Raw genomic sequence first — 20280 nt, forward strand, 5'->3', positions numbered from 1 at the left:
AAAACCCTAATTCCGCCTTCAAACCAGAGGGAAGAACTTCTGGAGATCCGCATTTTCCCCGCTCTCTTCCCTCACCAACTCTCTCTTAAGGACGGTAGTTAAGATCGGAGGTACCAGAGTCCAAGTCCTTGATTCCCCTCAGTGGATAAGACAGGGGGTTGCTGCAAGCCTCTCTTCCACCTCAGGAACCGCCACCATGAGATAACTTCCCGTTAGAGGCCCGACCGCACCCCCACCCCGGGGGGAGGCACCCGTATTCTCATTCCTGCTCAGCCCGTCATTGGCCGCCAGGATACTGGGTCACTTTTGTTTGCTGAGGGTAGGTCTGCGGTGGAGATTCTTAGGAGGGGTAAGAGTTGGTTGTCCAGAAGAGAAAACTTCTCCTCAGGCGACGGGTACCAGGACTGGCAGCGCCTAGCACTTTCATCTGCAACCGGAGAAAAGCCAGCTACCTTCTGGAGCAAGGAGGACCTAAAGGCAAAGAGCAGAATGAGCCACTGCAGCAATTCCGCAAACCCCTCCAACCTCGACCCAGTTTTCCCGCCACAAAGAAAAGGCGTGAGGACACGCACTAGCTGCGCTGCCACCCCAGCGGCGTGCATCCAAAACTGGGGCGCATGCGCAGCTGAAACTGCTTCTGCGTTTGCGCAACTGTTCTAGCCGCCATCTTCCAGCCGAATGCCCTGTAAAACTACAAATCCCATAATCCTCAGTGTCCTCACTTTTTTTTTTTTTAGGCGGCGGGAGCAGCGCCTGATCGTTCATGAAGCACATCTGTCTGTTACTAACTTTTCTCTCTACCCCAGACTGCTTTTTCCTTCCTCTTTTCGTTTCCTGGTTCCTATTCTTCCTTTTAGTCTCGTTCACGCCCTAGCTTGATGTTTTAGTTGAGACTATCTGCAACCCCACTGCCGCCCCTCCCGCCTTCTTCTCTGCCACAGGACCCACTCCCCAAGCTATGTTGGCAGGGAGAACGCGCCACCTTAGCACCCTGTGGAAAGGGCGCCGAGCAGCTTCTTCCCCATTGGCCGAGGCAGGGGGCCCAAAGCAGGCCGAACCCTCTTCCCCGCCCACACTCGTTTTTATATAAGGCTGCGCGAAGAGAGCGTGTGCTTGAGAAGGTCTGCGTGCGAGGTGGCGGTGGTGGCGGCAAATGTGCTGCTATTGGTGGCTGCGGTGGGCGTTGGGACGCAGTGGCGGGCTAGGGGCTCGCGCGCAGGCGTCGGGTGGTGGGAAGAGGTGTTGGTGCCAGGGCTGTGGGTGTGGAGGCGGAGAGGAGGGCGTGGTGTCCCCAGGTGATCGCCATTGGGGTAAAGCGGAGGAGCGAGAAAACGACTCGGCCATTTCGGGGGAAGAGGAAGTTGGACAACATCGGCTGTTTTAGTGCCTTTTTTTTTTTCAGTTCAGCAGAGACTATTTCCCAGGGGGGTGAGTTACAATGACTTATTGTATTTTACTGAGAACAGTTCGTAGGCAAACCGTCTGTACGCTCCTCTCCTTCCCTTCCTCTACTTTTAGGTTCACCCCTCCGTTCCTTCGGAAGCCTTTCTAAGTAGGTAGGCAAAGGGGGCGATCGAAATATGAATAATTCATGAGGTCCGCCCTCGTTGACCACGCCCCCTCCAAACCGTGCTGACGCACGTTGCGTGTACCAAATCTAAGGAAGCGACGTAACAGTCTCCGCCCCTAGGGTGGAGGGCGGGGCGTCATCTCCAACACGTGCTGTATCTACCCGCGCATGCCCAAAAGGGTGTGCGCAGGCGCTGCCCGCTAGGGGGAGGAAGGAGGCGGGGTAGGGAGGTTGCTGGGTTTAGAGCCGGGCGGAGACCGCTGAGACTCATTCCTCAGGAACAAGGGTCGGGTGTCAAGGAGACCTTTTCACACCAGCTCCCCGTCCCCCGCCTACGGTGGGTGGGATCGCGCGGCAGAGACAAAGGATATCAGTAGGGACGGACATAGCTGCGAAGGGAAGTAGGGTGTCAGTTTGGGGTGGTGGGCTTTTGTGGGGGCTGAGGTGGGCTATATTTAAACTCCCGGAGCCGTTAAGTTGGTTCGTACTCATGCGCGCGCAACCAGGGTGGTGGCGGAGTGCGCATGCGTAATTCAGGGGCGAGAGGAACGCGCTTTAGCAGTGCGCGCTCGCGGCGAAGCGGTAGTGGTGGAGGAGAAAGGCGGTGGCGCACGCGCGGTTGATTCCTGGAGTTCGGTTCTCGCGGGCATCTTGTTTTGGTCTCGCGGGCGAGTGGGGCGCGCTTCGGGGGAGGCGCTTGGGCGCGAGACTAGGCGAGAAGAGCAGAGCTGCGCGCGCACTCAGGGAAGGGGGGAAGGGAGCGGGCTCTAGGGAGGGGGGTTAAGCCCCCTAGTTCTCCCCCCCCCCCCCCGTTGCCCTCGACTGGGACGGAATAAGGGGAGGAAATGATCGAGATGGCGGCGAAGAAGGAGCCGTTTCTGGTGCCGGCCCCGCCGCCGCCGCTCAAAGAGGAGTCGGGCGGAGGGGGCGGCCCCACGCTGCAACCTCACCGAGAGGCCGCCTCCGGGGAGCTCTGCGGCGGGACGCAGCGTGGGCCGGGCCCGCGCACACACTCGACGGGGGCCCCGGCTTCTGGGGTCGGCAAGGAGAGCCCCGGGGCTACATCCACTCGGGGAGGCCACTCGCAGCAGCAACGAGGGGGCGGCCCCCAGGCACAGTCTCATGGGGAGGCCCGCTTGTCGGATCCCCACGGGCGAGCCGCTCCCCCTGACGTTGGGGAGGAGCGAAGGGGAGGAGGCGGAACAGAACTGGGTCCCCCTGCCCCTCCTCGACCCCGCAATGGCTATCAGCCCCACCGGCCCCCTGGGGGAGGTGGGGGAAAGAGGAGAAATAGTTGTAACGTGGGAGGGGGTGGTGGAGGCTTCAAACATCCGGCCTTCAAGAGGCGCAGGCGGGTTAATTCGGACTGTGATTCTGTGTTACCCTCCAACTTTCTCCTGGGGGGCAATATCTTTGATCCACTGAACCTGAATAGCCTCCTGGATGAGGAAGTGAGCCGCGCACTCAATGCAGAGACCCCTAAGTCATCTCCACTTCCGGCCAAGGGGCGAGATCCAGTGGAGATCCTCATCCCCAAAGATATTACTGACCCGCTCAGTCTCAATACTTGCACTGATGAGGCCCAGGTAGTTCTTGCATCGCCACTCAAGACTGGTCGGAAGCGGCATAGACACCGGGGACAGCACCACCAGCAGCAGCAGGCAACCGGAGGGAATGATAGCCACTCTGTGCTCCCCACAGCCCCCCTCACTCCCTCACTCCATGGGGAGGGCACCCCACAGCAGCAGCGGCACAGGGGCCACAACCGGGATGCCCCTCAGCCCTATGAACTCAACACAGCCATCAACTGCAGGGATGAGGTCGTGTCTCCCCTTCCATCTGCCCTCCAGGGTCCCTCAAGCTCCCTTTCAGCCCCTCCAGCTGCCTCAGTTACCTCTGCAACCCCGTCTTCCTCCTCACGACATCGCAAACGTCGCAGGACTTCCAGCAAGTCAGAGGCAGGAGCTAGGGGTGGAGTCCAGGGTCCCAAGGAGAAGGGCAGAGGGAGTGGGGGAGGCCGCCACCACCACCACCACCACCTCCACCTCCACCCACTACCTGCAGCAGGCTTCAAAAAGCAACAGCTCAAGTTCCAGTATGGGAATTATTGCAAGTACTATGGTTACCGAAATCCCTCCTGTGAGGATGGGCGCCTTCGAGTGTTGAAGCCTGAGTGGTTTCGGGGTCGGGACGTCCTAGATCTGGGCTGCAATGTGGGCCATCTGACCCTGAGCATTGCCTGTAAGTGGGGCCCATCCCGCATGGTGGGTCTGGATATCGATTCCCGGCTCATTCATTCGGCCCGCCAAAACATCCGACACTACCTGTCTGAGGAGCTGCGTCTGCCATCCCAGACTTCTGAGGGGGACCCAGGGGCAGAGAGTGAAGAAGGGACCATAACCGTCCGAAAGAGAAGCTGCTTCCCAGCCTCACTGACAGCCAGCCGGGGTCCCATCGCTGCACCCCAAGTGCCCTTGGATGGAGCAGACACATCAGTCTTCCCCAACAATGTTGTCTTCGTCACGGTAAGAGGGTCTGAAGGCTCTTGGTATAGGGGCCAGGTGTGAAGATGAGATTAAGTGGGAATAAGACAGGAAAGTTATGACCCAGAGGGATTTCTGCATGCACTCTTTGCCAGGAGAACCAGATCTTCAGGGATCTGAATCTGTGACTGACAGTGTCTCCCCCCGCCCCATAACCTGGAAACATGGGGGCTCTACCTAGGCTCCTTTGTCATGACTCCTTTTGCCCTGCTTCTGTCCTGGACTATAATCCAGACCAGTCCACCTTCCCTTGCAGGCTGCTCCTGCTGCTCACTAGATTTGGTTCAGTTGGAAAGTTTTCCCAACGCACTGAATGCAGATGCATGAAGGGATAGGTGTCAGACATGGAATGTTTTGGGGTGGGAGGAGGAATAGGGTGGTGGCTGACTAATACTTTGATAGGGACTTAGATCCAGAGTTGGTTGAAGAGTTGGTGGTCAGGACCCCAAGTAGTTTGGCCATAGGTCATCTCATGGTGACCTGAGATCTTGAGATGGGGAGAGTTGGAGTCCTCTGTAAGTGGGAAGGGTAGTCTTCAGAGTGTCTGTTCCCTGATTGTACATAGCTCTCCATAAAATACTCCAGTTAAGCCAACTGGTGGTGGCAGGTTGGGTTAAGCTTGCAAAAATGATTTTGCAGATGTTGATGAATTTATCATCTAGAAAAGGCTTCCTAAGGGCTGGGGCTTTTCACTTCTCTTGGAGAAAGGAAATAGGCCTGGAACTTTGCCAACCTTGACTCCAGGGAAGGAACCACAGGTTGGTTCCCTTTCAAACCTGGGTTAGGACCCTTTGCAAAACATTGGGTCACTCAGCTTAATGTTTGCAGGGTGGGAATAAGTACTAGATGGACCCAGGAGAACCCTCATTTTTTTCCTCTGATGTTTCACCTCAGTTTGGAGACCTCTTTTGGGTAACTTGGTCAATGTAAAATGATCCACACTCCCTTTTTATGTTTGGCTTATCACCACCAGAAAGCAGGGGCAGGAGGATGTAAAGCAAGAAAATGAGGCTGGGAGTTAGTCTGACAAATGTCAGAGAAGGTTGTGGCCAAGGGCTAAGGCTGTAGGACTTTCTGTTTTGGAGGATGCCGAGCAGGTTGTGTGGAGGCAGTCGTTCTTTTATTGCCTCTGTTGACCTTGCCCCCAATTCTTGCCCTCAGGGTAACTATGTGCTGGATCGAGATGAGCTGGTGGAGGCCCAAACACCTGAGTATGATGTGGTGCTCTGCCTCAGCCTCACCAAGTGGGTGCATCTGAACTGGGGAGATGAGGGGCTAAAGCGCATGTTTCGCCGAATCTACCGGCATCTACATCCTGGGGGCATCCTGGTCCTAGAGCCCCAACCTTGGTCATCCTACAGCAAGAGAAAGACTCTGACAGTGAGTTGGGAATTGGGTAGATATTGGGATATCCTTCCTTTAGTTGGGGCAAGAAAGGCCTCAAAAAAGGAGAAATACTTTCTGAACAAGGTGGACAGTTTCCCTGGGTGGGCATCACTGTACACCAGGGAAGAAGCTAACAGGCTGATGTGGTCCCCTGCCCTTCTGCCTAGGAAACAATCTATAAGAACTACTATCGAATCCAGCTGAGGCCAGAGCACTTCAGTTCCTACCTGACATCCCCAGAGGTGGGCTTCTCCAGCTATGAGCTTGTGGCTACACCCCACAACACCTCCAGAGGTAAGGTTGGCTGACCTGGGTGGGGCAGGGAGGGGATGGTAAGGCAGATGCTGTGGAGTCTTGGAGTTCTGCCATCCCTTCCTGATTGCACATTTTCTCCTCAGGCTTCCAGCGTTCTGTGTACCTGTTCCACAAGGCCCGTTCCCCCAGCCACTGAGTGGCCCCCTGAACAGAAAAGTGTGAAGAAGTTACCCACTGCTCTTAAGGACCTGGGGGAAAAGGAAAGTATCTCAAAGTCTTTCCTTTTGGCTCCAAAAATTGTTTCCTTTCATGGATCTGCAAAGAAAGCTTTTCCTACGTTGCTGCCCCAGCCTCCTCCCTACACTTCTGGCATCTAAGCAGCAAGCCCAGCTGTGCTGGAGTTACCGACATCTTCCTCTCTCCCCCAGCTCACTGGGCTGGATGGCATGGACTGTTTGCTGACCTCTGTTCTCCTAGGGTATGGGAGGTGGGCGGTATCAAGTTCTCTGGCCTCTTCCTCCTGCTCTCCAAAGGAGATTCCCATTTCTCCTCAGCCCTTGTCCCTGGCTGTGTTGCAGTGGACCACAGATAGATGGACTGAGGGTTAAGTGAAGGGGAAGTTTGGCAGGGAGGCATGCAGGTACTGTGAAAATCCTTCCCTCTGCCCACCTCCATTGGGAGAGGGGGTTGGGTTTGGAATGTAAGAACAGCACAATAAATTTGATGTTTCAGGCAGTGGCCCCCACACTTGTGTCTGGCACTTTCTACCTAGTGGGAAAGGGTTGGTGCCTCCAAAAACACCTGGGTTTCCTCTGCCCAAACTGGAGTCTCAAGAATTAAGGACAGATTTTTCAGTGGTTGGGAAGATTGAGTGTTGAATGCTAGTTACATCTATACACAATGAGTCAGAACTCTAATCAGGAAGGAGAGGTATAACGTGAATTTTATGTGAAACTTAAGAGTTCATCTCCCGTCCCCCAAAAATGCATTGACAAGAATGTTTTGTGGGAGCGCGGGACAAAGGCTAACTTTGGAAGAATTAACAGTGGAGCTAGAAAAAGGCACTACTGAACAGACCTTCCCACCTGCTCCAGGGACACCCCCTCTCCCCCCTTTTCTGTGATGTGCAATTAGATGACTAGGTAATTAACATGAAACTCTTCAGCATGTCCAGTGTTCTTGGAACTTTGATACTCAGCAAATACTGAGCACTCCTGGATCTGGTGTAAACATGGGCAAGGCTCTTCCAAGTAAAGACAAGGACGTAATTTCAATAACTGGGTGCAAATAGCTACTGCCTCTCAGGCTCCTGGAGCCAGGTAATTAAGAAAGAAGGACTCCTTGAAGCCTAACAGACTGAGACTCATCCACGTGTTAGTGATGAGAAAGAAATAGTGCAAGGGCGCATGAGTGGCTCAGTGGGTTGAGCATCAGGCTCTGGATGGAGTTGCACTTCGACTCTGGGCTGAGTGTGGAGCCTGCTAGCGATTCCCTCTCCTGCCCCCCTCCCCGCTGCACTCCCCTGCTTTCACTCACAAAAAAACAAAAAACGCAAGGGAACAAACGTGGTGTCTATGACAGGTCAGGGGAAGAGGTGGAACAGTGTTCTCAACTTGCCATCACTACCAAGTTCCAAAACGGCCAAAAACTTGACTTCCAGACAGCTTCCACCTGAGGCTTGAACCCATTTTAAGACTCCGAAGAAGAGTCATTTGTTAGCAAAACCACTTTATTCTGAAAAATAGTTTTAACACAAAAATATTAACTAGCAATCCTGGGGGCCTCCACGTCTAGGCTTCCCATCGCCTCAGTGTCCGGTGCATGAGGAAAGTATCCTCTGAAGGGCGGGGCCGGAGTTGAAGACGGAGAGGAGGCAGACCGTCCAGGGTCAGGTGTGGAGACTCATAAAATAATGTTTCTGGGTCACAAAGGATGGTCATGTCGGGCCCTGGCCCAGGTGGCTCCTGTTGGGAATTGGAACCCAAAGCAAGGTTAGTTACACTTGGGAAGGTGAAGGGGCACGAAACGGAAACTGAAGCCCAGGTCCCTCACCTTTGGGGGCGAGGCTCGGGCCTGTGGTGGCAGGAGCGCCAGTTTCTCCCTCAGCGCAGCGTTCAGCACCTGTTCCTCGGGCACCTGCAGGCTCACCAGGTCTCGGAAGAGCCGCTTGGAGCGCGGCACGTTCAGCCCTGAGACCGCAGGGGGAGCGGAGGTGAGTGGCGCTTCTCATCCCCACTCCCGCGCCCCGCCGGCCGTCTCTCTCTCACCCTCGGCCACGCTCTCCTCCAAACCGCAGCGAGTCTGGAACGACTTTCTCAGCTGTTCTTCCACGGCCTTCGCGGCATCGAACTGGCCCCCGGCTGCAGCAACCCGCGCGGCCTGCAACTCGAGGCTTAAGGCCAGGCTGCTCTGCTGAGCGGGCGCCCCCAGGTCCTGCGGCGCTGCGGGCTTCTCGCTTGGCGCGGCGGCGGCCGACGGCGGCTCGGACCGCACCGGGGAGAGCGGCTCCAAACGAAAGCGGACCTGGGAGCAGAGAGCGAGGCAGTGACGAGGTGGGCGCGGGCTCGTCGGCAGGCTGGGGGCCAGGCCTTCCCCCAGCTCACCTGCCGCCCCTTGCGGGCCCTGCCCCGCCGGTCCGCCCGCCCCTTCCGTCGACCCGGACTGCAGGTCTGCCGCTCGGGGGTCTCGGACTGCGGGCTCAGGCTCAGGCTCAGGTCCAAACCAGGCTCGGGCACTGGGGCTCTGGGCTCCGGGGCGCGGGGTTCTGGGGGTGGCCCGGGGACCGCCACGGCCTCCTCCCCTTCGACCAACTCCAGCTCTGCCAACCCACAGCCCGTCATCTTGGTGCGGCTGCTGGGGTGCAAGGTCTCTGGAGGCCAGAGGTCACGGGACACAAACTCGCCAACCCCTCCCCTCCCCCTCCCCCCCGGGCACCGCTACCGGAAACCGCTCGCCCTTGTCCAACGGGGCGGGAAGTCCAGCCCCTGCTCCATCCCATTGGCGCTACTAAGCGTCATTTCCGTTGCTCCGCTCCCGGTCTCCCGCGGGCTTCCGCCCGCAAATCCTCGCCCCCGCCCCTAAACCATAGTTTTGGAATCGCTACCGGTGGAAGCTCTACGGGTCCTCACGAAGGCCATTTCTCGTTTGGAAACGCGGACGTGGTGTCTTTGTCCTGCAGTTTTTACCTGACTTCTGCTGGAGTCCAGGGTGGGTGTGTCATTGCCTTCGGTCCGGGCGCCAAATGGGACAGCTTTAACTGGAGGAGGGTCAGGTGCCCTCATCTTGGCCCTCCCTGGTCAGTGCCTCCACAGCAGCTCCTCGCGTTCCTCCCACCCGGGACCGAAGCTCCCCAGGAGGAGTGAGGGCGGGGCTCGCCGCCCCCAGCCCCGGGATCCTTCCCGGGACCCCGGGCGTTCGTGGTTGTCCGGGCGATAACGGCCTCATTCAGCCTGGCGTCTTCTGTGACTTTTTCCCCCTTGGGGGCCCCCTAACATATTCATCTTTATAAAAATAGGTATCTGTATATTGAGTACAGTTTTTACAAAGAAAGTCTCTTGGGGCACCTGGGTGGCTCGCTGGTTGAGTGCCTGCCTTTGGCCCAGGTCGTGATCCCGGGATCCTGGGATCCAGTCCCGGGAGGGGCTCCCCACAGGGAGCCTGCTTCTCCCTCTCCCTATGTCTCTATGTGTGTCTCTTATGAATAAATAAATAAAATCTTTAAAAATAAAAAAGTCTCCATGGATTTATCCTGGACTCCTGCCAGACAGGAGACCGGATTTCCCATCCTTTCCCTGTGTTCCTCGGGGCAGGTGCTCTCAGTTCTGTGAGCCTGTTTCTTGTGCAAAATGTGCTAAGTCAGGTGCATGAGTCTTGAGGCTCTCCCCAAAAGGGGTTAATAGTCAACAGGCACATTTGTGTACCATTTTGCAGTTTGAGAGTTTTCACATGCTTTATCTTACCAAAAACTGCTGTGGAAGATGGGGCGGAATGCTGCCTGCATTTTACACACACACACACACACAAATTTCTGAGAATCTTTGGTGTGAAACACTGCAAGCTTTCTTGCTGAAGAAAGGAATAAGAAAGTATACGAATTCCCTCTACTATTCATTTGTGAAAGTAGGGAGATACAAATGCAAATACTTGTGTTTTATTAAAAGTGGAAGTATGATTCAAAAACTTTTAATGGCTACTGACATTGAGAAGGAGATAATAGAATAAAAGGAAGAGAGGCTAGATTTTGAATATAGTGTGTGTATTTGACTTTGGAAACTTATGTTTTCCGTGATTATATGACAGAAATTAATTTTTAAAAACCAGTCCCTAAAAGTTGAAAGTAAAATGAAACAAATGAACCTAAATGTGTATCTAGTTGGTGACCTAACTACACAGAAGGGACCTCTTGTAAAAGACTTGAAAAAATAGTAATTTAACTGTACATCCCAAAGGTCTACCCTATGAACAAAATTAACTGCCATTAAAAATGAACAAACTGCCTTAAAATCTTACAGTGTATTCAGTAGTCATGTTGGAAACAGGTGAAAATGTGTAGGATAAAACATCATTATGTTATTATCAGAACCAGAATTTTGGCATAGCTGAAAAGATTTTATATATATATATATATATATATATATTATATATATATATATATATACTGTTATGCAAATTCCCTGTTGTCTTGAATTTAGGAAGTAGCTTATGAACTCCTGGTTTGTTTTAGTTTCAATTGAAATTATATCCTAATTTGGTCCACTAAAAAAAGCCCTCAGAAACAATGATGGACCCTGTAAGCACCTGTGGTCCCCAGAATATGGTAGCTAATTCCGTATCCTTGGGCACTTCAAACCCCTCTAAACATGTTTATACTACCTTTATTCATAATAGCCAAAAACTGGAAACAACCCAAACATCCTACACGAGGTAAAGAGTTAAACTATGGCATACAGAATACTACTCAGCAATCAAAAGGGACAAACTATTGATATATAGCAACTTGGATGAATTGGCTAGGTTATGCTGAGCACAGCAAAATAATAATAATAAAGGCAATCCCAAAATATCACATGCCTAATGGTTCCATTTTTCTAGCATTTCAGAAATTAACAAAAGTTGAGAAATGGAAAACAGATTTAGTGGTTGCCAAGTGTTAGGGATGAAGTGGAGGAGGTGGAGGGATGGCGATGGTCATGGTCATAAAAGGGCAGTTCCAAAGATACTTTGGTGTTGGAACAGTTGGTTTTCTTTACTGTGGTGGTAGCTGCAGGAACCTACATGGGTGATAAAAGTGTATAGAATTAATACACACACACAGATGAGTGAGTACAAAACTAGGAAAGCCAAATAAAATTGGTGGATTATACGAATGTCAGTATCCTTGAGATACTATAGTATGGTCTTGCAAAATGTTACTGTTTTAGTCTGTTCTGGCTGCTATAACAGAATACCATAGACTGGGTGGCTACAAACAACAGAAATATATTTCTCATGATCCTAAAGGTTGGAAATTCCAAGATAGAGGTGCTGGCAGATTCAGAGTCTAGGAAGGAACCATTTCCTGGTTTGTGGATGATTGTCTTCTCACTGTGTCCTCACATGGTAGAAGGGCAAGGAGTTACCCAGAATCTTTTTTTTTTAATATTTTATTTATTTATTCATGAGAGACACAGAGAGGCAGAGACACAGGCAGAGGGAAAAGCAGGCTCCCTGTGGGGAACCTGATGCAAGACTTGATCCCAGGACCCCAGGATCAATCCCTGAGCCAGAGGCAGACGCTCAACCACTGAGCCACCCAAGCATCCCCTCTTATTTTTATAAGAGTACTAGTCACTTGATCACCTCCCAAAGACCCGACCTCCAAAGACCCACACACTGGGGATTAGGTTTCAACATAAGACATAGGGGGTGAACACGAATATTCAGTCTCCAGCAGTTACAAGGCAGGGGAATGACTAGGGAGAGTGTACAAGAGATCCTTCTGTCTTATTTCTTACAACTGCATGTGAATCTACAAGGATCTCAATAAAAATGTAATTAAAAGCGGTGTTGGTTTTGGGAAAAGGAGCAGTGTGTGAAGGCGGTTGTATAGAGGAAACAGGACTAGCCAAATGTGGATAATTGTTGAAGATGGGTGATGGGTACATGGAGGGTTGTTATAATATTCCCTTATTTTGTATACATTTGAGCATTTCTATGATAAAAATTGTGTTTGTTGTTTGTTTGTTTGTTTGTTTGTTTGTTTGTTTGTTTAAAGGAGGCTGAGGTAGCTTTGGCACACAGGAAGTGTTGCAGCTGAAGCTTGAAACTACCCCGCAGGCTTTGGGTGGGCTGGTAGATATAAAGGCCCTACAGGATCCCTAGCCATGAATTCAGTAAGCTCAGCTGCTCAATTTCAGCCTTAAAATATAGCCACTACCTCTTCCTAGGCCCAGACACAGAGATAAGAGCAAGCCATCCTATTTGCCATTTTATGGGTGGCTTCCAGGAAGTGGAAAATTCACCACCAAATGACTTTAAAGAAACAATACAAATATGAGGATGGGTGGGTGGAGGTGAGGGAATGAGGGATCTCAGTCTTGCCACCACTCTTCCTAAGAATTTTTTGGCTAGACCAGCTAAGAGGCTTAGAATTGCTTCTCCTCTTTAAAAAATCAACAACAACAAAACTCCCCTTTAAGAAAGTACTGATAAGGGAGTGCCTGGGTGGCTCAGTCAGTGAAGCCTCTGCCTTTGGCTCTGGTCATGATCTCAGGGTCCTGGGATAGAGCCCTGCATTGGGCTCCCTACTCAGTGGGGAGTCTGTTTCTCCTTCTGCCCCTCCCCCTGCTCTTACTTGCGTGCTCGCTCTCTCTTAAATAAATTAAATTTTAAAAAGAAAGTACTGATAAGTGACGAAGACTCCTTCTCTATCCTTAACTTTAGAGTCTCCCCATGGTGGCATGTTCTAGAGCTGTACCCTCTTCCGCAAAGAAGGATTTCATTTACATGCCACACCAAACCAAGCCCTGTCTGGGGATAGCAGAGGTGGGAAGGGGGAACCCAGCAGGAAGGAGTTAGGAGAGAAATTTAAAATATGGTCCAATAGTTGCCCCCCGCTCTGAGCAAAAGAGGGGGAAAACAGAAAAGCTTTCCTGACCCCACTACCTGAGATTGCCAAGTGAGGGGGCCCTGCCCAAGCCCTCATCAACTAACCCCTCCTTCCACCACCACCCTAGGCTGGGGAGGTCCCATCTCTGCACTGTCACCCATCCAGGGAAGGGTGGAGAAAGGAAGGAAGAGGAAATACTGAAGGAAGAGGGAACGAGACACAGAGCAGACCCTCAGGAAAAGGTCCCACTTTTGGCTCTTAGGTTCTGGCTTGATGGGTTAGACTCCGCCAGGTAGTGGTGTTCCCTTTAGTCTTCTGGGAGGGGTGATCCCAGACCTGGATCCTAGTTTGGGGAAGGTGAGTCTGAGTTCTGGAAGGGGTCATTCAAAGTCATCCTGAGCTTCTCCTGGGGATTGGAAACAGGATAGGGTCAGAGGTCCTTTAAGGGACCATGCTGGTGAGTGGCAGTGAGATGTCTTCAATGCAGTGACCCACAGAGTGGTTGAGACTATTGCAGAGGCTAGCTGAGGAGCCCCATCAGGGAGGAGGGGGCAGGGGAAGAGCAAAGGCTCCATAGGAAACTACCCTCCAATATAGCCAAGCCAAGTCAAAGAAATGAGGCAACAACCTTCTACCACCAACCTCTGCAAACCCCATCTGTAAGGTACCTCCCTTCCCATCTCCCACTCCTAAACTGGCTGCTGCCTACAGGTGGGGACCAACCCAAAGACACTTCCACTTCTGGGGTTATGGAGAATTGAGTGGAGCTGGGCTCACCATGGGGGAGCATACTGTGAGTGAGGGGCCTGGGCTGGCTGGGAAAGGGAATGTCCTTAATGTCAACACAGGAAACAAAAAGGTGGAGGCCAGTTGCTTAGGGCCTAAATGAGCCTGAGGAGAGGCTGGCCAAAAACTGCAAGAGTTCTAAGAAAGGGGATGGAGGCCATGAGCAGGGCAGGTGGGGTCAGAGCCATGAAAGCTGCAGCCATAATCCTGGAAGATGGGGCCACATGTGTGGGGTTGGGGGGTATGCAAAAGAAAGTGTAGTAAGCTGCTGGCCTTACCTTGGGACACAGACCCTGACAGATCTCTGCTTAGCAGGGCATCAGCACCTTCAGAGCCATGGGATGTGAGCAGGCTGCTACTCATTGAGACTGGACACTCGGGAGATGTTGGAGGGTCTCAAAGGTGAAGGGTTGCATGGAAACCTCTAGATCAGACAAGAGAGGTGCTGGTGTGAGGTCCTTCTAGATCCCAAGGATGGTTGGTGGAAGAGAAGGATCAGAGTCCCTGGAGTCAGTCTACTCTCTGCAGTAGCTCCAGGACCATCTGCCAAACGCCAATCAAACAGGAAAAGACAGGGTGGGGGCAAAGGTGCTGTAGGCAGAGAGGAGAGATGCAGGTCATGGGACCAGAGACAAGGTATTGGGGGCTTGGGACAGTATGAAGGGACCATGTGGTGCCTAGTAGTAACCTCAGCCTGAACAGCTGCACAGAAACTTGTGGAGGGACCGGGGTGGGGGTGGGGGGAGCAGAGCAGGAGGAGGAGGCTGAGGAGACCTGAAGTCTGGGGTCCTACCTGGTGGCTGAGGCTCCAACAGGGTTCCAGGGTGGCAGAGAAGGAAACCTGGCCCAGAGCCCACTGGTGTCCATTACTGCTGAGGCTGTGAGAATCTCGGGTGGAGCAGAAGGACTCTTCTCCCCCAAAACTACTGGGACAAAGGGCCCCCAGCCTCCACAGATGTCCATTCTCTCTTGTCCAAAGGCTTCCCCTTCATCTCAGCCTGTGTTTCTGTCCCCACACTGTCCCCACCCACCCCCCATGCTACCCCCTTGAGTCATCCAGGCACAGGCTGAGCTGTGTCTTAGAACCCCGGGGCTCGGGATCCCCGGGTGGCACAGCGGTTTAGCGCCTGCCTTTGGCCCAGGGCGCGATCCTGGAGACCCAGGATCGAATCCCACATCGGGCTCCCGGTGCATGGAGCCTGCTTCACCCTCTGCCTATGTCTCTGCCTCTTCTCTCTCTCACTATGTGCCTATCATAAATAAATTTTAAAAAATTAAAAAAAAATAATAAATAAAAATAATAATAAAAAGAACCCCGGGGCTCAAAGCAGAGGACTCCTTAGATGCTATGAGACCCCTGGTCCCCAGTTGGTAGGTACACAGTGCCAAAGCCCAGGCACCTGCCTCTGTCTGGTGTTCCACCTCCCTCTCCCCATGCCTGCCACTTATGCTGATTCTCAGACAAGAAGGGAGTGAAGGGGATCATGTTCCCCAGAACCTAGGACAGCGTCTGCCACAGAGAAAATAAATGTCAAAGAAGAGAAAAAAGTACTCTTTTCACGTTGTAAACACTATCCCTGATTCTGACAATTTGGGATTTGTGTAATGTGGTGGTTTTGTTTTGTTTTTTAATGGCCAAAATTTCTTTGACACTCCTTCCATTGAGAGGTAGGGTTCTGTGTCCCCTCCTTTTGAAATCAAAGCAGGCTTGTGACTCCGTTGCAGCCTCACTGAAGCAACTGTGCTTCTGGCAAGCCTCTAGCCAGGAGCTGGAGGGGGAGAGGGCAGGTGGCAAGGGCCAGCCTGGGAGTAGCTGCCCTAAAGGTCCCCCAGGGAACTGGGTCGCCTCCTTTTTTTATGTAAATGAAGGAACTCTCAAGATAGTGACCTTGCCAGTTCATCCCCAGGCCCTGCTGCCGCTGCCAGGAAGCTCAATGCCTCAGTTTGGGCCTGATTGCAATAACTAACCTTGGCCTGGGTCTCTAATGTGTTTCTCTCCCTTATGGACTTTTTTTTTTTATAAAGATTTTATTTATTCATGAGAGACACAGAGAGAGAAGCAGAGACACAGGCAGAGGGAGAAGCACGCTCCCTGCAAGGAGTCCAATGTGGGACTCAATCCTGAATTCCGGGATCACGCCCTGAGCTGAAGGCAGCCGCTCAACCATTGAGCCACCCAGGCATCCCTCCCTTCTGGACTTAAAATGAGCGTAATACCCCCATCACACAGGATGGCTGGGAAAATTAGAAGAGATGTAACATCTTCCAGAACCTCTTATAAGCTAGGTGTTGTGTGTGCTGCTTAAAGCCAAACTCCACAGGACATTATGATTCCCATTTTGCAGATGAGGGAATTGCCTCTGCATGCACAGAGGCCAAGCAGTCTGCTTGAAGACACGCGGCAAGGAGGCATAGGAAGTAGACCATGCTCTAGCGCTCTGTTCAGAGATGGAAAAGATAACACATGTGTGAAAGCACGTACAGCAACAATGGTTTCCTTCCTTTCATCTGTGGGCTCCTGCAGCCCATCCTTAGCTGGGGCCCTTCTCACCTTGAACCGTGACCATCAGTTTACCCGCCCTCCACTGTGAACTGGCAAGATTGGGTACTGCGGGGAATTAACCTTTAACACCTGGCCGGACCCAGATTGACTCAGTAAATGTTCATTGAGTAAGTGAAAAACACATCACTCATATTCCATTATTCGTTGCTCATTGGATAGCTCCTCCAATTAAGCCACAAATATCCACTGAGCACCAACCCTGAAGATCCAGGCACTGCGGTAAGCACTCTGTGGACATAACTTCTTTTAATCCTAATAACCACTATGTGTTTGGTGTAAGCCTTATTTTGTTTTTTAAAGATTTTATTTGTCTATTTGAGGAGAGGAGTTTTGGGGGTTTTTTTTGTTTTGTTTTGTTTTGTTGTTTTTTGAGAGAGAGCAAGCACAGGGAGGGAAAGGGACAGGCCAACTCTGCACTGAGCACAGAACCCGATGTGGGGCTGGATCTCACCACCAAGAGATCATGACCTGAGCCAAAATCAAGTCAGTGGCTTAACCATCTGAGCCACCCAGGGGATGCTCATCCTGCTGGTGCTGGCCCACACTTTGAGAACCACAGCTGATAAGTGGTGATCCCTCAGCCTACCTCCGGGGTCTGACTACTCAGGTTCTTAACCACAATCCCTAGTGCTTCCCAACCTGCAAGTGGGGCAGGTGGCATGAAAGAGGCTTTTGGGCAAATGCTATTTGGGATGTGCAACTTGGGAAGAAATGTGGTTGTCCCTTCCAGGCTTTGCTGCCCACCCCCCTACTCCCAGGTGGGCCCACCTAGAAGCTACTGAGTTTGACCTAGTGCTGGTCCTGGAGCCTCTCCTACTTCTCTTTTCCTGGATGATTTCCACCACTCCTAGACCAAGTGATCAACACTTGCGTGTGTGTTGGGGTGAAGACTGGTAGGAGGCTGAATAATGACCTCCCAGAGATATGAGGCTCAATCCCAAGTGTCCTTAAAAGGAGAAGGCAGCAGGAGACGTGACACAGAGGAGAAGGGGACAATGTGACAGAGATCCGAGCAATAAGGCCACCAAAGGCTGGAAGAATCAAAGAATGGATTCTCCTCCAGAGCCTCTGGAGGGAGCACAGCTCTCCCCACACCTTGATTTCGGATCAGGGAAACCGACCTCAGACTTCTGGCCTCCAGAACTGTAGGAGAATGAATTTCTAATGTTTTAACCCACCGAGTTTGTGACAACTTGTTACAGCAGCCCCAGAAAACCAATATACCTGGGGGAAAAGTCTGGGCTGTACCACAGGCTCAGGCCTCTGTGTTTCCCAGGATCTCACCTACACTTCGCCTTTCCACATCCCCATCCCTAAAGGGCTGAGACCAGAGGTTCCATGGTGGAAAAAATTTGGTCATGAAAGACCATCTTGTCCTGAGAGGGGCTTCACCAGGCTCCAGAGAGTTACCAAGGGGAACAGGTGAAGGCAGAAGGAGAAAGAGTAGGAGGTAGGAGATAGGCGGGGTGTAGGAGGCATGGGAAGGGGAGACTGGTATTGCCATCATAGAAGAATGACTGACTGGGGGTCCCTCTGTGTGGGGAAGGTGAAGGGGGGGCCATGTCAGCACCACGTGAAGAAGTTAATTGGGAGGGTCTATGTCCAGCCAGGCCTATCCAGTGGCCTCCGACATCCTAAGGCCTGGGGGTGGGAGTGGGGGGTGGCACACAGTAGGTCTTGCATCATGTCCAAAGTATCAGGTGGCCATGGCAGAGACATAGGCAGAGGTAGAAGCAACCTCTATGCAGGGAGCCCGATGTGGGACTCGATCCCGGGACTATGGGATCATGCCCTGAGCCAAGGACATACACTCAACCACTGAGCCACCCAGGCATCCCAGATACTGAGTTTTAGAAGGAAACCTGGACTACTCGCTGAGCCATAGGAATCAGCACCCAGCCCCCTGCCTACAAATTCATCTCTTTTTTTTAATTTTTATTTATTTATTTATTTATTTATTTATTTATTTATTTATTTATTTATGATAGAGAGAGAGAGCGAGGCAGAGACACAGGCAGAGGGAGAAGCAGACTCCACGCACCAGGAGCCCGACGTGGGATTCGATCCCGGATCTCCAGGATCGCGCCCTGGGCCAAAGGCAGACGCCAAACCTCTGCGCCACCCAGGGATCCCTACCATACATAGTGTCAGTATGAGAAACCCTGGCCCCCAATGCCCAGTACATTTCCCAGTTGCATCCTAAGCTGAGGAAAGGGTTGTTGCTCTGTGCCAACGGGCTGAGCAGAGAGGTGGAGTTGAGCTGGTTCTGGGCTGGGAGGATGGAGGGCTTGCAAGCAGAGACCAGGCAGTCCAGCAAGAAGTGAACTTGGCAGAGAAAGTGGCCTTACACACCAGTGCGCTGCCACCGAAGCAGTGCCTGTATGCACAGATACCACATTTGCAGCCCCAGGTCCAAAGTCTGCTCTTGGGGACAGAGAGATGAGTAGGGGGTACTCATATCCCACAGAGGACTGGACCTGTGGTCAGAAGTCAAAGGACCACCCTCCCACCCACCCCCTCCCTCCAGCAACATCTCTCCTCTTTGGACCTTAGTCTTCTCATTTTTATATTTTTTAAAGATTATTTATTTATTCATAGAGACATACAGAGAGAGAGAGAGAGAGAGAGGCAGAGACACAGGCAGAGGGAGAAGCAGGCTCCATGCAGGGAGCCTGACGTGGGACTTGATCCAGGGTCTCCAGGATCACGCCTTAGGCTGCAGGCGGCGCTAAACCGCTACACCACCGGGGCTGCCCAGTCTTCTCATTTTTAAAAGAGGGGCTCAGTTGATCTCTGAGCAGCTTATGTTCCAGACATCCCCTCCCCCAAAACACCACACACATACACTGAGTTCAGTCTTTTGCCATCACTCGGGCTGGTTCCCTTCCCTTGGCATCTCCTGCAGCCAGCCTCTTCCTCTGTCCTGCCCATGACCCTCACTTCTCCCCGTGACTCCAGCATCCCCCCACCCCACTGGCCAAGGCAGCCTCCCATCCAGCCCCCTACACCTCATTCCCAGCCAGGAGCAACAGCTCAACATCACTGTACAGATGTGCCCACATTAGCCAGGCCCACCAGGCACTGCAGGAAGCAGCAGGTATCCTCATGCAACTTAAAAGTGTCGGATCTGAGGTCATGGTTGCTCCTTGGCAATAGAGGAAACCCCTAGAAGCATAAAGTGGGTGCAGTGATAGCTGGAGGGATGGAGCAGGTTCTGTGCTTTGGGAGTCATCCAGTGAGCAAGGAATTGAGGTAAGACAGGATACAGGCTCAAAGAGAGGAACAGGGGAAGCCCTGGAATGGGAAGTCACATTTCCAAGAGAGCCCCACCACAGCCAGAAGGTAAGTTGGGACACTGGACACCAAGACCAGGGTTCCCCAATCCCATGAAACTCTCCTTTTCCTTCTCCACCCTCAGACTAGGGCTCCCAAGACAGGGTGTTCCCCTTCACTGAATATACAGCCTAAGTATCCCTCCTCTCCTCCACTTCTAGAAGAGACTGACTGGTCCTCCATATCCTTCTCTTCTCCAGACCTCAGGCCTGCTTCTATCACTCCACTCCCAGCATCCTCTCTGCCCCACCTGGTGCTGGAACCATCCATGCAAAGAGTTCGATGCATCTGAGACCATGTCCATCCCCTCCAGATCTCCTCCTCCTCTGTCCACCCCCAAAACTTCAGGGTGCACAGTGTGCCTCTGAGAAGGGAAGGATTCCTTCTGTTAGCCCTTATAGTATCAATTTGGAGGATGCACATTCCTGGTTCATAGGGTTCATCCACCTGGCCTGTGCCCCCCAAGGAATTCCGCCAGGAAATTCTCATCTTGATCATAAGACACTCTGACCTGTAAGGGGTAGTTCTGGTAGAAGAGGTGACCCCCAACACACACACAAACACACACACACAAGCATGTATTTGTTAATAGGCACAGATCCCACTGAGGGGTAGTGTCATGCCATGTCACAGAGCACTATCCACCAGAGATTATCCACCCTTGGGCCAGCTCTGTGAAGACCTCTCTGCTCCTGCGAAAAGCCAAGTGCGGTGTGGAAACTGGATGCCAGATGCATCTGCTGGGAAGAGGAGGAAC

The 20280-nt window shown here is 52.3% G+C and overlaps 3 protein-coding genes across 3 annotated transcripts in view; 1 reads left to right on the plus strand and 2 right to left on the minus strand.

Annotated features, from left to right (window-relative positions):
• The window catches only part of ZCWPW1 (zinc finger CW-type and PWWP domain containing 1), a 30407-nt gene extending 29810 nt beyond the window's left edge, over positions 1-597 (minus strand). Inside the window, exons 1-2 of the mRNA XM_055341195.1 lie at positions 573-597; positions 76-471 (exon numbers count right to left, since the gene is read on the minus strand). The gene's annotated coding sequence lies outside the window, so the exon portion shown is untranslated. The remainder of the gene's footprint in view (positions 1-75; positions 472-572) is intronic.
• A 523-nt stretch (positions 598-1120) lies between these two features.
• MEPCE (methylphosphate capping enzyme) lies at positions 1121-6501 on the plus strand. Its single transcript, XM_055341317.1, has 4 exons — positions 1121-4095; positions 5275-5493; positions 5667-5793; positions 5898-6501. The coding sequence occupies exons 1-4, from the start codon at positions 2416-2418 to the stop codon at positions 5948-5950; spliced, it is 2079 nt and encodes a 692-aa protein (XP_055197292.1). The 5' UTR covers positions 1121-2415; the 3' UTR covers positions 5951-6501.
• Positions 6502-7465: 964 nt separating this feature from the next.
• PPP1R35 (protein phosphatase 1 regulatory subunit 35) lies at positions 7466-8671 on the minus strand. The gene is made up of 4 exons (XM_055340561.1): positions 8358-8671; positions 8022-8277; positions 7807-7943; positions 7466-7718 (listed from the first exon to the last, which is right to left on the minus strand). The coding sequence occupies exons 1-4, from the start codon at positions 8592-8594 to the stop codon at positions 7545-7547; spliced, it is 804 nt and encodes a 267-aa protein (XP_055196536.1). The 5' UTR covers positions 8595-8671; the 3' UTR covers positions 7466-7544.
• Between the last annotated feature and the right edge of the window lie 11609 nt (positions 8672-20280).

Source organism: Nyctereutes procyonoides, unplaced genomic scaffold, assembly GCF_905146905.1.
Source record: "Nyctereutes procyonoides isolate TBG_1078 unplaced genomic scaffold, NYPRO_anot_genome, whole genome shotgun sequence".
Lineage (NCBI taxonomy): Eukaryota > Metazoa > Chordata > Mammalia > Carnivora > Canidae > Nyctereutes > Nyctereutes procyonoides.

Excerpts from the sequence above, each read along its gene's own strand:
- MEPCE (XM_055341317.1), top strand. The coding sequence starts at position 2,416 with ATGATCGAGATGGCGGCGAAGAAGGAGCCGTTTCTGGTGCCGGCCCCG. Across the intron at positions 5,494-5,666 it reads GCAAGAGAAAGACTCTGACA|GAAACAATCTATAAGAACTA; the intron begins GTGAGTTGGGAA and ends CCTTCTGCCTAG. Across the intron at positions 5,794-5,897 it reads ACCCCACAACACCTCCAGAG|GCTTCCAGCGTTCTGTGTAC; the intron begins GTAAGGTTGGCT and ends TTTTCTCCTCAG.
- PPP1R35 (XM_055340561.1), bottom strand. The coding sequence starts at position 8,594 with ATGACGGGCTGTGGGTTGGCAGAGCTGGAGTTGGTCGAAGGGGAGGAG. Across the intron at positions 8,278-8,357 it reads GGGCCCGCAAGGGGCGGCAG|GTCCGCTTTCGTTTGGAGCC; the intron begins GTGAGCTGGGGG and ends CTCTGCTCCCAG. Across the intron at positions 7,944-8,021 it reads GGAGGAGAGCGTGGCCGAGG|GGCTGAACGTGCCGCGCTCC; the intron begins GTGAGAGAGAGA and ends CTGCGGTCTCAG.